We start from the raw sequence: 15,216 nt of genomic DNA, 5'->3' as shown, positions 1-15,216 counted from the left end.
GATGCAAATCTTCATTTTTACCATGGGCTATTCAGATTTTTAACTCAACGTTCACCAGATAGTTTTTATCCCTACGCTTGTGGTTTTTATTTCATTCAAATGCCCTAGATAAGTGGCTTTTAGCTGTTTGTCTTTATAACTCAGTGATTCCATACCCAACTCTACTCAGCCCCGCCCCTCCCTACACTGCCCTACCCTGTTCCAATGTTTCCCTTATCCTACCCTCTCTTTTCATGCTCCCCCTTTCCCTTCTCACCCTCCTCTACCCCTCAATCATACCCTACCCTATACATTTTGTACATTGCCAGACCAAGCTGTTTTCATCCTGTCCCGTCCTATTTCCTCATTTCCTTATCACCCCACAGCCCGAAATCCTACTTTACTGCTCCTAGAGTGTTTATGATTGTATAGTAGTAACTTTTTTTTTCTATGTTATGATATATTTTGGTCTCGTCGTGTTTTGTGTATTATTTGAATTATTGTATGTATACATATTTTTAATTGTACACTGGGAAATCAATTTTCATGTAATTTTGAGCATGACAATAAAGAAATCTAAATCTAATCTAAAAAAAAAAAATGCAGGATTAGTACAGTGTACAGGAAATTCCATATCGTGTTACGGGTTAAAGGCATTGCCAAAAAATCTGTGTGCCCATCTTTAAGTTAGAACATAAAAGAAACTTGTAATCTCTTGTAATAAAAAGGTTTTGGGCATAACATTTGAACCATTCTCTGCACCTTCAAAGCAAAAGCTCACAATAACTCTAGTTTGCATTTTGTATGTAAAAAAAACAAGGTGCCTAAACGACTACCCAAAATCCATAATTTTAGCCCTCAAAACCCCCATTTTTTTTAAGACGAAAAACTACACTTTACTGTATTCCATCTAACTGGAACACCACTGGTATGAAAATTATTGATGTCCACTTTAAAAGAATTTGAGGTTGTGAAAAATTGCATAAATTTTGCATTTTTCAGCCATGTGTACTGGTCATTCTTAATCTTTTGGATTTTAGGATGCTATCGCGTTTTTATAAAGTGAGTTCATTAATTTGCCATTGTTTTCTGTCATCATTTCCGTATCCCATTCATGTTTTAGTTTTTCTTGGCTATTTCTATTTTGTTTTTCTAATGACTGTCTTTCAATATATCTACAGATTGTTATTTTGTGGAACGTTGATCGACCTCTCCCCTCCAAAACAAAGTGGCCTTCCATCAGCATACCTCTTACGGTGGTTGAAGGAGATAGAAAGGTAAGCATAATAAGTTTATCTACTGTACAGGCAGTAGGTTTGTACATGTACATGTATCTAAAGACAGTAATTCGGAAAATAAGGGGATATTAGTATGATGAAGCAGTTATAGTCAAAGTGCAACACGCCAACATCAGAAATTCTCATGTCTGCGTCACTTTACTTAGCTGTAGAGCAATTTACTTGTATGCATATTCCCCATTACGGCTGGTATTTGCACTAAGAGTTTGCACAATAGTGCCCTCGTTTTTCCTACCTGTAGTGCCCCGCGGCATAAATGCCTCGTGAGCGTCCTCTTTTCTGTTAGCGGCAGGTCGGGTAGGACGTGAAAAAGATGCACTCCGTATTTCCAGTCTTTTTCTGCAACCCTTATCGCTTAGGCATAACAGAAGTTTTTGATAAAAGAAATATTAGTAGAGTTATAGTTTTGTTTTATTGAGTTCATAGTTATGAAGCGTTTTGAGAGAGCCGGCCTGTCACAAACTGGGGTGAATTCCTCTACTATGGGACGGACTGAGTTCTTAGGCGAATCTGCCATTAGCGGTAAAGTCGCTACTGTGGCAGCAGTCTCTCGTCTCTAGTCTCTCAACTACCCCAGCCACTGCCAGCTACTGGCGCTGGCAGTTCCACTGGCCGTGTAGGGGACCATCGGTCTCCTTCTCCGGTCAACCCAAATGGAACTTCCAAACAGAAGGTAATCTTCGGAAAGGTTCCTTCAAAACATTTCTCCTGTGCCAGAGCTAAGCCTAAACAGTGTCGACAGGGTAAACGTGGCTTGGTTCCGAGCGTCACTACACCCTCGGTCCCATCTCCGAGCACGGGGCAGCCTGAGTGGACTAAACCTCACGCTTCAGTGGGCTTGAGTCATCCATCTCCTTCCAGCATGACCCTCCAGACGTGCCAGATGGCTCTCGTTCGCCAGAGTCAACTCAACCCTCGCATTCGAGTGGTACATCTGATGACATCAAGGAGTTGCACTAGATGTAACGGCCGTCCATTGCAGAAACATAATTTTGTTTGGTGCAAAGGGACATGAATCGGGTTTTACAGCTACCCTCCACTGATGGACCCAAGCCTGAATATAAATCTTCAAGCGCTGGACAAATTGTACAACAAGCAACAACAGGATGTTCCTGATGCCTCCTTTAGATCAGACATGTATAGATTACATTTACAAGATTATATCTACTGACAAATGCCAACTATTCTCCAAATGAGAATATGATTATTATTGTTGCCCTCTGGATTTTGATGATTTTCTTGAGACGCCCTCACTCTCCGGCACAGCAAGGACAAGCTGGCGACAGATGAAGTGACCAAAGCATTCAAGCGGTCTTTCACATACATTTATGAGACTCGCGGCAAGTTTGAGACACTCTGAATAAAGTTAAATTTGGCCTCCCACCATGATAGGCGTTTGATCTCTTCAATCCTTACTCCTCTCAAAGTATTTAATACACATACACTTGGGTTTTGAAGATAACTCGACAGTTGGAGCGGAAATGTTGACCGCTGTTTTTCACTGTCCATACTAAATTGGTCACTCAGGTGCTCGATCAGTTTGCACGAGTGTCGACCTTGACAATGTACTGTCCCTCCCATCGCAAAGATTCGAGACCATCCCGCTAACGGGAAAGGATGTTTTTGCAAAGTAATTGGAGGATTGCTTGCAAGGCGAAGCGATTGAAGGCTATAGAGAGGATTATTCTAAAATAGTCTTGGTGATATTTTAAAAAAGGGCTCATTTAGGGCAAGAAGAGGCATTTCTTAGTAGAAGTTGGTAACATGGCTATTTTACCCAATTCAGGGGTGCTGAATCCCAAAATGATTGTTACCAAGCTGAAGTTTTAGTGGAAATATGCCTATACAATATAAATCTTTAACACCTGCCGTGTACATGTAACTTATTTTCCCCCATATTTGGGCATATTTTGTTGTTATTTTATTTTTTTTAAAGTTTATTTTGGAGATTAGATTTACACTTCCTGACTTCAATAACATTTTCTAAAGCATATAAGTGACTGGATGATTATGAGGACAATCCAAAATGGCTACTATTATACCCCTTAGGTTGCGCACATTTACTTTTCCTCAGATATCATCAAGTGGTCTCTACCAACGTTGGTATTGATGAGCTTCAAATTCACAAAGTTACTTATGCGCCTATCACTTCCCTCCCACCTGGGCTGCCCCACCCAAGATGTGGGGATTGTCACTTTTGAAGTGACAAAATTTCCACCGCTCGGGCAAAATTTAAGTGACAATCCCCAACCATGCCCGACATACATACGTGGGGCGCACTAGTGATTGCCTTTCCATGTAGTACGGCAGTGTTAACAATGTAATTTGAGTGACCAAATTCCCCACCCTGGGGCATGAAAACCGTGACCAAATCCCAAGGGGGGGGGGGGGGGTTGACATTTGACAGGCGAATTACTAGCACAGTTACCTTAACAAAAATAAACGGGACATTATGTGAAAATGATAACATCTTGATGATATTTAGGCCAAAGAGAAAAACAGGTGGAAAAATGAGGTGTCCATAAATTTGGCTAAAAAATAGGCGAAAGGTTGCCTAACGTGGGGAACTTCAACAACTTCAAGGAAATCCCCCAAAATAAAAGATTATTCAATTCAATTCAATTCAATTCAACATTTATTTCCAAATCATACAAACACTGTAATAATTACATGAAGAAAAAAACAACAGTTGGGGCATATACACAAAAAGCCGAAGCTTGTAAGGGGAATGCCTTAGAGTCAAATGAACAATATACATTTTTAGTATGATAGTAAATAAGTACAACATGTATATGTACACGTTACAGATCAGAAAAAATGTAACGGACACACAAACGAACAAACAAGCAAACAAACACCCCAACAAACCAATAAACAACCTAAACAAACAAGTGGACAAAAGGACGAACAAATGGTAATGAGTAGAAGTTGAAATACTAAAATAATATGATATAATAGAGGAAAGATCATGTTTGAATGACGCATACGGTAAACTAGTTTGGAGTATTACAAGGAGGTAGGCCTATGTGTAGAATGAGGGAGAAATGCACACAGGTAGGTATCAGGGTGAAACCCAAAAAAAAATCAAAATAAAACAAGTTTTCATTTAGGAAAATTATAACAACAAAAAAGAATGTGGAGAAAAAACTGTGTTACATAAAGAGAGAGGAGGTATTATTTTCTCTTACAGAATTTTCTCATAGACCTTACACCGTTTCTCAAATTGAATTCTATGCATCATTCGTACGATTACGTGAAAGTTAAGAGGTCAACCTTTTTTTGTTTCTTATACAGCATGTTGCACCGTTTCTCAAAATAGAATTTTATGCATTTTCTTATATAATTTCTTACAGTGTTTAGGCGAAAATTAAGAACCATTTTTCTTCTAGTACAGAATGTTTGCACTTAGTAATGTTACATGTAACAATTTAAACGTTGCAACGATATAATTAATGTTTCACAGGTGAAGCAACTGTTTTGACGAGGTTCGCAGTACAGTTCATATCTCAATCTTGTTCCTGGGTTTAAGTGCCCAGCATGCAGTCCTAGAAATTCTTGATCGGCAAGAACTCAACATCCTGAAGAAATGTGTAGGTCTTTTCCATGGTGTCCAGGAAAAGTTGAAGGACAATCGCAATTTCGTGCAATGTAAATCCGGCCTAGAAAACTTGTAGCCGTTTTGCTTAAAAAATGCACCAAAATCTTAATCTTGCAATTTTGAGTGGTTTTAGCTCGTCCTTCCTTGTCCAATGATGAGTAGTTGTAGTCTCGAGTTGCGTTGGTTATGCCGTTGACGAAGTAGTCCGACTGGAGACTGCCCACTAGTTTTGACCCTCTTTATGACACTATCCGCAGTCTGTATAGCCAGAACCAGAATTAGAAGAAATCAAAATCAGAAAATTAGTTTTTGGGGTCAAACAGTTAGACGGAAGCATAAGTTCATATTCCTGTAAATCCACTTCAGTCTCAGTACAAAGCCGTAAAAGGCACAGGGCAGCTTTGACAATTGCAAGTGACGACACAGAAAGCTTTGAATTAATACAGTTTTATGCAAACACGATGTCTGAATAAACTTTATTAGATAACAAATTAAAGAATAAAGCTTAATGTATCTGACATCATTCAGACAGGGCTCTGGAGTTCTCTGAAACATGCAAAACTAAATCAGACCCACTTTACTCACAGTTTAGGCAGCAAATTTCTCCAAAAATTCCACTGGGGCAAAGAAAATGTCCTCAGTATTTCACCAACCAAGTTTGCAGACTCAATTAGATTTTATAGGAGACTTTTTTTCAATATTTTTCACATGAGAGGGAAGTCAAGTGATTTCAAAATGGGGCTAAATACAAGACTGGTACATGTCCAACCATGGTCCAACTATTTGAAAAGACTGACCTCTTCATTCAGTGTCAATAGTCCGGTGGCTTGACTATGGAGAAATGTGTAGTAAATTGAGACTACTTCCCCTTTCATGCCACATGTTTCTTAAATTCCTAATTTTGGCATGGTTGACTGATGCATTACTGAAGCTGTGTTGGACTGGTTGTTTCAGGTGCCAGTCTATTTTCTTGTTTTGCATGTTTTCAATACCTTAAGGTTTGGGACTCTCATACACACTGTTGTGAGTCCCAAGTTTTCATACTAGACATTATCATGCTAAAAATACAACAACATTGAAATTCTGATTTCATTAGCTGTTATTTCTACCTTTATACTCATACATACAATCTTCATATTCAGTGTCAAAATGGTCTTTTATATCTTCCAGGAAAAGTTTGAAGCGGCCGGTAAATTATCATCTGATATATCCATGGAGCTAGTATCAGCACCGTATCAAAGACAATTCCCTGGCACGCTATAATTCCACTGTATCATGCGTTTGGCATTATCATAACAGTCCTCAACGTCTTGAAACTGAACACGGCGTATCATCAGCACGCTATCCAAGAACGAATGCATGGTACCTGGGTGGGGTTTAGCATTTTTACCAAGTGCGCCTAGAATCCAGTCATCAATATTAACTCCAAGGAATTTAGTGCAGTGAGTTTTAATGATGGAGCTGCCGTCAATTAGAACTGGAGAGCATGAAGAGCATGAATTTGGTTTTTCTAGAGTTCTATGAAAGTTTGTTGGCCTTGAACCAAGATGATACTTCCATAAGTTTTTTGTTCAAGATATTGATCAAGGTAGAGTAGTCAGGAGCAGAAGCAACTATGGTGGTGTTGTCTGCAAAAAGAATAAAGGAGAGGAGGGAAGGAGAATAGTGCAGATTGTTAACATACAAGAGAAAAAGAAGTGGTACCTCTCCAGCTGTACCTCTCCAGCTGTAGTCACAACTTTTGACAGTTGTGTATTGAAACCTTTTACATGTACTTAAGTAGTCTGAGAACCACTGGCAAGCAACACCTCTAATGCCATAAAGTTCAACTTTTGAGAGAACGATAGAGTGGCCAATAGTGTCGAAAGCTTTAGAAAGATCAAAGACACCAGCAGTTGGTAACTTATTGGAAACGGAGGTGGAAATGTTATCAATAAGTTGGATAACTGCCATATCGGTGGTGTATTTACTGCGGAATCCAAATTGTTGATCAAACAGAAGATCAAATTTCTAGATGAAGTTGGAAAGTTGATTGTGAACAAGTCGTTCAAGAATTTTTGAGAAAGAAGGGAAAACAGAAATAGGTCTGTAATTATGAATGTCCTGGCAATCACCATTTTTAAATACAGGAACTACCTTGGCAACTTAGAGATACAGAGGGACGTGGCCTGTAAGACAAGATAGATTGAAAATGTGAGCAAGAGGTCGTGACATGAAAGAAATGACAGATTTGACCACAGTAGAACTGATTCTATCGAAGCTGCAGCTGGAGAAGTTTTTAAGTTGCTTGCCTACTTAGTTAATTTCCAAGAAGTTGGTCGGCTTCAAAAAGGAACAACATGGTTATTACCTTCTTTTGTTGTGTGGACTTTGCATCACTGTTTCTTGGAGACGTTGCGTTCTGATTGCCAGTGCTTGCAGAATCAGATTCTGACATACCAGTTTTTGAGGAGTTTCGGCATTGTTTCGATAATTATGTCAATGTCAAAAAACTTTCTTACCAAAACATTTTCTTACCAAATTTTTGGGAATTTCCTGGAACTTATTCAAGTCTCCCATGTTAGGCATTAGGCAACCCTTCGCCTATTTTTTTACCACAATTTACGGACACCCCCTTTTTTCCCGTTTTATATCACAACAAGCTGGTTTACCCGATCATAGATCGGGTAGGGCGTAGTGTTGGGGATGGAAATGTGTGGAGTTAAATGTAAATGGGGGATATAGTTGGGGAGACATGCAGTTAAAGAATAGCAATTTCTGTGGTGTGATCTGAGGCAATTTCTGATCACTAAAACCAATTTGAGCAAAAGATCATCTGTGAAAGTTTTGAGTTTTGAGTAATTGAATCAGCTTCATGTATTCTGAGCAATAGAATCATTATTGTAGGCTACAATATTTTTATTCGGGGAAGAAAAAGTGTGTGTGTGGGGGGGGGGGGGGAGACCAAACAATGTCCCCCCTCAAAATGTGTGTGTGTGTGTGTGTGTGGGGGGGGGGGGGGGGGGTTCCCTGTCCCCCGTCGATTTACGCACATGATAATTATATGTACCATGGCAACTGTCTGTAAATGTTGCCGTTGGTCTGTTAAATTGGCTTTTTGTGAGGCAGTCGCATTTGGAAACGTAGTGAAAAGGTTACTGTAGTACACAGGCGAAGGCTGGTTGTACAGTTTGACAATAAATCATAATGCAATAAAACGTGAAGGTGTCATTTAAAATGAAAATGTTGAGTGTTACCATAAAATTACAAACGGTCTGAATCATGGAGGAAGGTCATAATTAAGTTTCAGTATTGGACTCGTCAACAAACGTAAACTTGAACTTAATTCTTACAATTTGTGAGACCGTCTGCGATTCAACTTTTATTCAAGTTGGTTCAACCATCTATATATAAGAGCAAGTTTTACTCGGCCTGCGAGAAATGTTTGCTTCTGAAAGGTTCCGAGACCGCGGCTTCACGTCCGTGGAAAAATGTGGGTGTCTTCCACCGGGTCGGACACTTTTTCGTCGATTTTTTTGTGACTGCGTTTAAGATCGCGATATTTGAAGCAATGCATCGATCCTTCGTTGACCCCAAACAGGCCCCCGAAATTATAACGCGACACTGAATTATACGTGGCGGGCAGCGAACTCACAACGCTCAGCCTTGGTGGTGGAAGCATGGAGCTGTAAACACATTATGGAAGCAACAGCACTCTATCACGTGACGTCACATGCTTGCGCTTCAAATAGCGAGCACCGTAGACCCAACCTCGTTTGCAGAGTGTGGAGCAGCCTGCAGTACGCGTTGCCATCGACAGTTTTGCATAGCCCGGAAATACTATGCAGTGTAGACTTTCGATTGGTCAGACCGCGCAAGGCATACTAATGTATAGTCCTTCTGAGTATTCATTGCACTCGGCGCAGGGGCGGCAAGCAAAGCATATGAAAGAATAGGGACACCCGGTGGCCACGCACCATGGAGAAAAAATATTTTACCAAGGTCACCCCATCCACCATTTGGTGAACGCTTTTGCAGAACGGCCGAGTAGAACACGTAAACGAAACCCCTACGTTGACCTCGCTGACCTCGCACAGTCTAGACACGCAGAAAAGCCAGCACAGGGGGCGGCCAGGCAGTCAACGTGAAAGCGCACACGACGGCAAATTCCTGTGAAAAATGCAGTCACGAAAAATAGACGAAAAGGATCGCCGGTCCGTACGGGAAAATCAGGATGACCTGAAGTGTCCGACCCGGCGGAAGACACCCTCCGTATTTTTCCACGGACGTGGAGCGATTTTGGCGCAGCGGGAGCCCGCGGTCTGGGATCCTTTCATGAGCAAACATCGTCTCGGAGGCCGAGTTAAACTCTCTCTTATATATATAGATGTTATCTTTGTTCACATGATTTTCCCATAGAGTTTAAGTTCATCGATACTAAGGTTTGGCAAGACTACTTGATAATATCTGGAGACAAGGTAAATGCGTGCAACTTTAGGGTAGCCATTTTGGATTGTTACTATGTCCGCATAATCATTCAGTCACTTATATGCTTTAGAAAATGTTATTGAAGTCAGGAAGTGTCAGTAGAATCACCAAAATCAACTTTTCAAAAATAAAATAATACAAAATATAACCAAATACGGGAACAAATATATTACATGATGGGCATTAAAGATTTATGCAAATTAGGCATATTTCCACTACAAAACCAGCTTGGTAACCATCATTTTCAGATTCAGCATCCCGAAATTAGGTAATATAGCTGTGTTACCAACTACTTGAACCAACTCTACTCGAAAATGCCTCTTCATGTAACAATTTTTGAAATATCGCCTAGTCTAAAAGTCCCCAACCGCCAGAGTAGAGCAGGGTAAGAACACACGGTCATGTGTTATCCCCCGCCACAATCCGCGGAAGTCTATCTGTTGTAGTTTATTTTCGAGGCCGCAGCAACCACATACTCTGTGCACGCCGCACAGACTTGGCTTAATACTGGCACCAATGGCCCCGACTCGGCCGTGGTTTTCTGGCGTGGGTGACTTGCCCAAATCAGGACGACCTCCCGCCAGCTGGCCCATTGGAGCCCGTCAGTAGGAGCAGTGTCCTCAGATCTAGTTACAACTCAATCAGATTTATTCATACAAACAAAACACTTTCTATGGATACACTCAAGGTTATCCTAGAGTCAACCCAATGGGGGACCGAGTTAGACGTGGGGCCGTATTCATGAAACGACTTAAGTCATCAAAACGTATGCACCCCACTTCAATATGCGACTTAGACGAGTCTTACTATTTAAGCAGTATTCATAAAACATTTTCACTAAGTGTCCCTATTACTTTGTGACTTAAATCTATGTGTGGTCGGACGTGTCAAGTTTAGTCTATACCTATGTGAAGTTAATGTGTGACAGCCCTAGCATTGTAGTTCGACAACATTCAAACAGATTTTTTTTTTTTTCGAGGCGGCGGCATGAATACGATTGATAATATGTAACCAATGGCATGCACTGTTACAGTCCTTCACTGCGCTGCGATAGCTAAAGGCCTACAAAAATGGCCACAAAAAGTGATGAAACTTGCCTTATTTATTGTCAAAATTATTTACGGTTGATAATTCTTAAAGATAATGGAGAACTCAGGTCGTGCACACCACTATGCACAATGCCAGTCACAACGGGAAACTGGCCAATATTGCGCAGTATAAGCATAAGCGTGATGCACTGTGTGGCAGGTGACAAGCCTTGTGTTGCAGCAGGACATTTTTGGGAAACACGTTGCATCGTACCGGTACATCACTTCAAGTATTAGCGGTACAACCTCATGGACATGGAAAATACATACACATACAAGAACATTTATGACGTAAATGTGTTGCGCATGAGCAAGAGTGATTGCTTTGAATACTTAAGTTTAGTTGAGCACTAAGATAAGTGGGGTGCTTAGATCTTTCGTGAATACCAAATTAGGCGCCCCACTTAAGTTAGCAGGGTGCTTAGATTTAAATGTGATTAAGTATTCTCTTAAGTTTGAGTTTTGTGAATATGGCCCCTGAAGGACGTTTACTGGTACCTCCACGTTCCTACCAGGTTGAAGCACTGGGATTAGGTCACATAAACGTACTCGAGATATTGGCAGTCTCCAACGCTCTCCGACATTTTGAGGTATCAGTAGCGGGCCAGGCGACCTTGACCATGTCGATCTGTTTGCCTCTTGGAAAAATTACCTGATCCCTGCACGTGGCAAACGGATGCACTGGCAATTACCGATCTACTGTGCAGGGCCCCCGATTGGTGCACTTGGCAGAAGGATGCACTGGTGATGTGGTGGGACAGCCTATTTGCATACGCCTTTCCCCCGTTCTTTCTCATCCCTAGCCCTCGGGTACTAACCAAACTGGAGCAAGAAGACTGCAAGGTACTCCTAATAGCTCCCTTCTGGCCACGCCAACTGTGGTTCCCAAGGCTAACAGTTGGTTCATCAACCAGTGGTACTTTCGCTGAGGGCGGATATCCTGTTCCAGCCCAGCTCGGGTCTCCTTCACCCGGCACCGCAGGACTTCACCTGACTTGCTGGGTACTTTCACGAAATCCCTCCTTTTCTCAACGAGGCCTTTCTCAACAAGCTGCGGCCATTACAGCCTTCAGTCGGAGAACATCATCCAGAAAAAAATTAAAACAGTAGACTGCGCCATTTTTACAAATGGTGTAGAAACAAATCCCTGCATCCCCCGATACTTCTGTAGAGTGGGTTGCAGACTTTCTGGTATAATTTCTTATATTTGAGAGTAACCTCACTACAGCCATGATTAAGAACTATCGTTCAGCCATAGCGGCTATTCACGGAGGCTTCCCAGATGGAACATGTGAGAGAGTCAGAGTCTCAACCAACTAGTCAGGGGGATGTTTGTTTTGCGCCCTCGATGCAGGTTATCAAAACCCCATTTGAACCAAGGGGCAATTCAACTTTGTTGCAGTTATCCATTAAGGTTTCTCTTTTGCTAGCAGTGGCTACATCCAGACGACGTAGCAAACTGCATTTCCTTACAGTGGAGACAAGGCATATCTGGTGGGAACTGGGGGTGCCTGTCTAATTCCTCAAACAGGTTTTTTTTTAATAAGAATCAGTTGGAGTGCTTTTCGCCTCTGTACATCTTTGTCCCGGACATCAAGTCTTTCTCGTCCGTTCCTGATGACAGATTTTGGTGTCCAGTCAGGGCCCTAAAGTGGTGCATTAACTGCACAAAGATGCTTCGAATTGGTCATTTGCAGCTATTTCTAGCGACATCCCCGCCATACCGGTGTAGCATGAATTTAGGTTGTATGAAATACAGACTCATTGGTGGTTTTGCGCATGCCCATGCATAGATAATTAGGAGAGGGGGCGGTCACGTGAGAGGGTTTAACCAATAAAAGGGAAAAAGAGTCCGATTTTCATATGAGTCCAATTTTCATGTGACACCGGCCGGCCTCCCGCAACATGATTGCCTGTTGGCTAGTTACTGCCATCGAATTGACTGCAGATGCATCAACAGCAGAGACCATTGGATCAGTCCGTGCGCATGATGTTATGGCGGCTTCCACGTCTTGAGCCTTCTTTAAGGGTGTCTATATACAGGACATCGCACATGCAGCATGTTGGAATACCTCCAGCACCTTCACTGAGTACTTGAAGTGGGTTCTCCAGACGGAGGGCAGAGCAGGGAGAGCAGTGCTGAGGGTTGCTAGCTGTGCCTAATCATGTCCACAGTACCCTCTCCAGCAGGGGACTTCCTTAGAATAGGCAAGTCTCCTTAGTCTGATTCATTGCTAAACCCATTGCACATTATAATAGTGTGTAGATATTTATTATATCAGATCACTGTACAGGTACCTTGTATTACCAGTATTGCACAAAGAAAGACAAGGTCTTGGGACCTAAAGTTTTTCCTTGTAATAGACAGGACGTTGCATCAATGGTACTCTTATTGACTGCACGTGATTAATGTCCTTATTGTCCACCCACATGTGAAGCAGCTGGGCCCGCCCGGGGTTACACTTTATATAACACGTGCCCCTGTAATATAGAATAGCATCTCGCATGACCCATCGCCTACACCACGGTTCTAGTCTGTGCATAAGTAACTTGCTCTACAAGTACATGTAAGTAGAGTGACGTACCCCCCCCCCCCCCCCCCCACTATCCTCAATGTTTCAGTGCTCTAACTTAGCGCTCGAGAACAGAGGACGCTCACAAGGCATACATGTACATGCCGTGGGGCATCATGGGAAGGACACGAGAGGGCGCTATTGTGAAATCTCTTAGCGTAAATTCTTGCCGTTATGGGGAATATGCTTAAGTAAATTACTCTGCAGGTAAGTATATGTTCGTAGACCCCATCCGCACTTCTGGGGGCGGGGGGGGGGGGGGGGGGGGGTCGATATAACATTAAAATATTGAGTATATTTGATATATCAAATATTATCATTTATACAACACCTGAATAAATCCCCGTCATCTGATTGGTGGATCTTTGATCACTTGTCATTGTTTGCATTATATACTATTAAACATGCCTAATAAAATGCAGATGGGGAAATGTATGAGCAACTGCAAAACCTGTAATTATTCAAAATAAATGAAATGGGGCTACAAAATTACTCTTATTTGGGTCATTTTGTGCCAATTCAACGGGCCATGGCACCATACATGTATGTCACAGATTTTGTTCAGACTTGGTGGAAAGGTTCTGTTAGTTGTTCTATAGATTAGGTCGAAAGCAAAAATTCAAATTGCTTTCCGTTAAGGTGTAGCACAAAGTTCATTGAACTTTGCCCAAAAAAGGGGCAACTGACTGGCTCATAGAATAAATCGCTGACTTAAAGGACCCATATCTTGAGATTGAAATTGATTTGGAAGCTGATTTGAGATACATGGGTACAACTGCTGTTGTAGAGCAGGAATATAGGAAAATAATACCCATCATGCCTCACACCTTAATTTTAGGGGGGTCAAAAATGATCCGTCGTGATATGTCACATGCATTTTTTCAAATTTTGAAGGCCCCTTATCTTTGAACTGTGCATTAACTTTTTGTTATTTCAATTTTAATGTAATCTCTGACTACTAATATTGACATTTGTGTGAAAGAAAGAACAATTGTAGATGTCTTCCCTGATTTGGGTGACTCCCAATATGGCCCGGCCACAAATCCACCTTAAAATTGGCCCAAAACAGGGGGGGGGGGGGGGGGGCACCATGTGGCTCAGGTGATATAATTTTCTAATTTTTTTTAGGAAAGAGTGCATCTTCAAGATATGTATTATTAAATACAATTCTTGTGTATCTGGCATTTTCATGAAAAATCAAAGCTGCAAAAACACCCCCAAATTGGGCGACAGTGTGTGTTAGACACACATTGTGCATGTGCAGACAATTTTGACTGACCCCAATTCAGCTCAGAAGCATAAATGAACCTCTTTTTTGGCTTATGTGTATCTCAGTATGCCTCTCTACTTAATGTTGGTCCAAAAACTACATAAACATCCACACATTATGTCCTAATTGTAGTTGGGGGAACCTTTATACACCCCTTGTGTTACAAAAACGTAATTTGTCAGCTTTTCAAGCCTTCAAGTTTTGCCCTTAAAATCTCAAGTATTTTAATTTTAGCAGTGGATCAATTAATCACTAGACAGTACAACTACTGGTTTAAAAAAAAATGTAGTTTGGCAATTAGCCTTTACAGTTTAAACAACCTACGTGCTTGCGTTCTGTACAACCAGATTGTTACATTAAATTAAAGGATAAAGCCGCATATGTGGCAGGGCAAAGATTTAATTTTTTCAATGTATTTTTGTATGCTTTAGTATAGGAGTAGCCCCCCTGAGGAAATCCAGTGTTTTTTATTAGATGTCCTCCACCCTTTCATAGTAGTGTTTCCCCCTAATAATTATTTCGTTTAACCGTTTTGGATTTCCTCAAAAACAAAAACAATAAACGAACCATTGACCGCTTTGTCGTTTTACAGTTTTATAAAACGACAAACGGTATTAAGATAAATACGGTTTCTCCGTTTTATAAGTTTAGTAAAATTCATTATGGCATAAAAATTGATTATTTTTGTTTTACAGTTTTACACAAATAACTTTTAAAAACAGCAGAACGGTCAGTATTGAATACAGATTGTTTTTTATTTTAGTGTCATAGTTAACAGTCCGTGGTGCATTTTGTGGCGGTGGGCAAGGGGGTGGAGGGGGACCATGCTTTACATGAGTTTTGGCTCGGCATAATTAATGCTCGGTGTGATTCCTGGCGCCCTTTCTCATGCGATTCAGTTGATGGGGCTTAAAGAGTTGCAAGCAAAAATGGCGCTGGAAAA

At 41.2% G+C, this 15,216-nt stretch overlaps 1 protein-coding gene across 1 annotated transcript in view; it reads left to right on the top strand.

Annotated features, from left to right (window-relative positions):
• LOC119722006 (exostosin-1a-like) overlaps nt 1-15,216 on the top strand; it is a 94,518-nt gene that overhangs the window by 60,132 nt on the left and 19,170 nt on the right. Inside the window, 1 exon segment of the mRNA XM_038191981.1 lies at nt 1,161-1,256. Within this exon segment, the coding sequence (XP_038047909.1) occupies nt 1,161-1,256 (96 nt within the window).

Source organism: Patiria miniata, unplaced genomic scaffold (assembly GCF_015706575.1).
Source record: "Patiria miniata isolate m_02_andy unplaced genomic scaffold, ASM1570657v1 HiC_scaffold_14, whole genome shotgun sequence".
NCBI classification, from domain to species: domain Eukaryota; kingdom Metazoa; phylum Echinodermata; class Asteroidea; order Valvatida; family Asterinidae; genus Patiria; species Patiria miniata.
The sequence above is the reverse complement of the archived record's forward strand: the minus strand, read 5'-3'. Positions and strand labels throughout refer to the sequence as shown.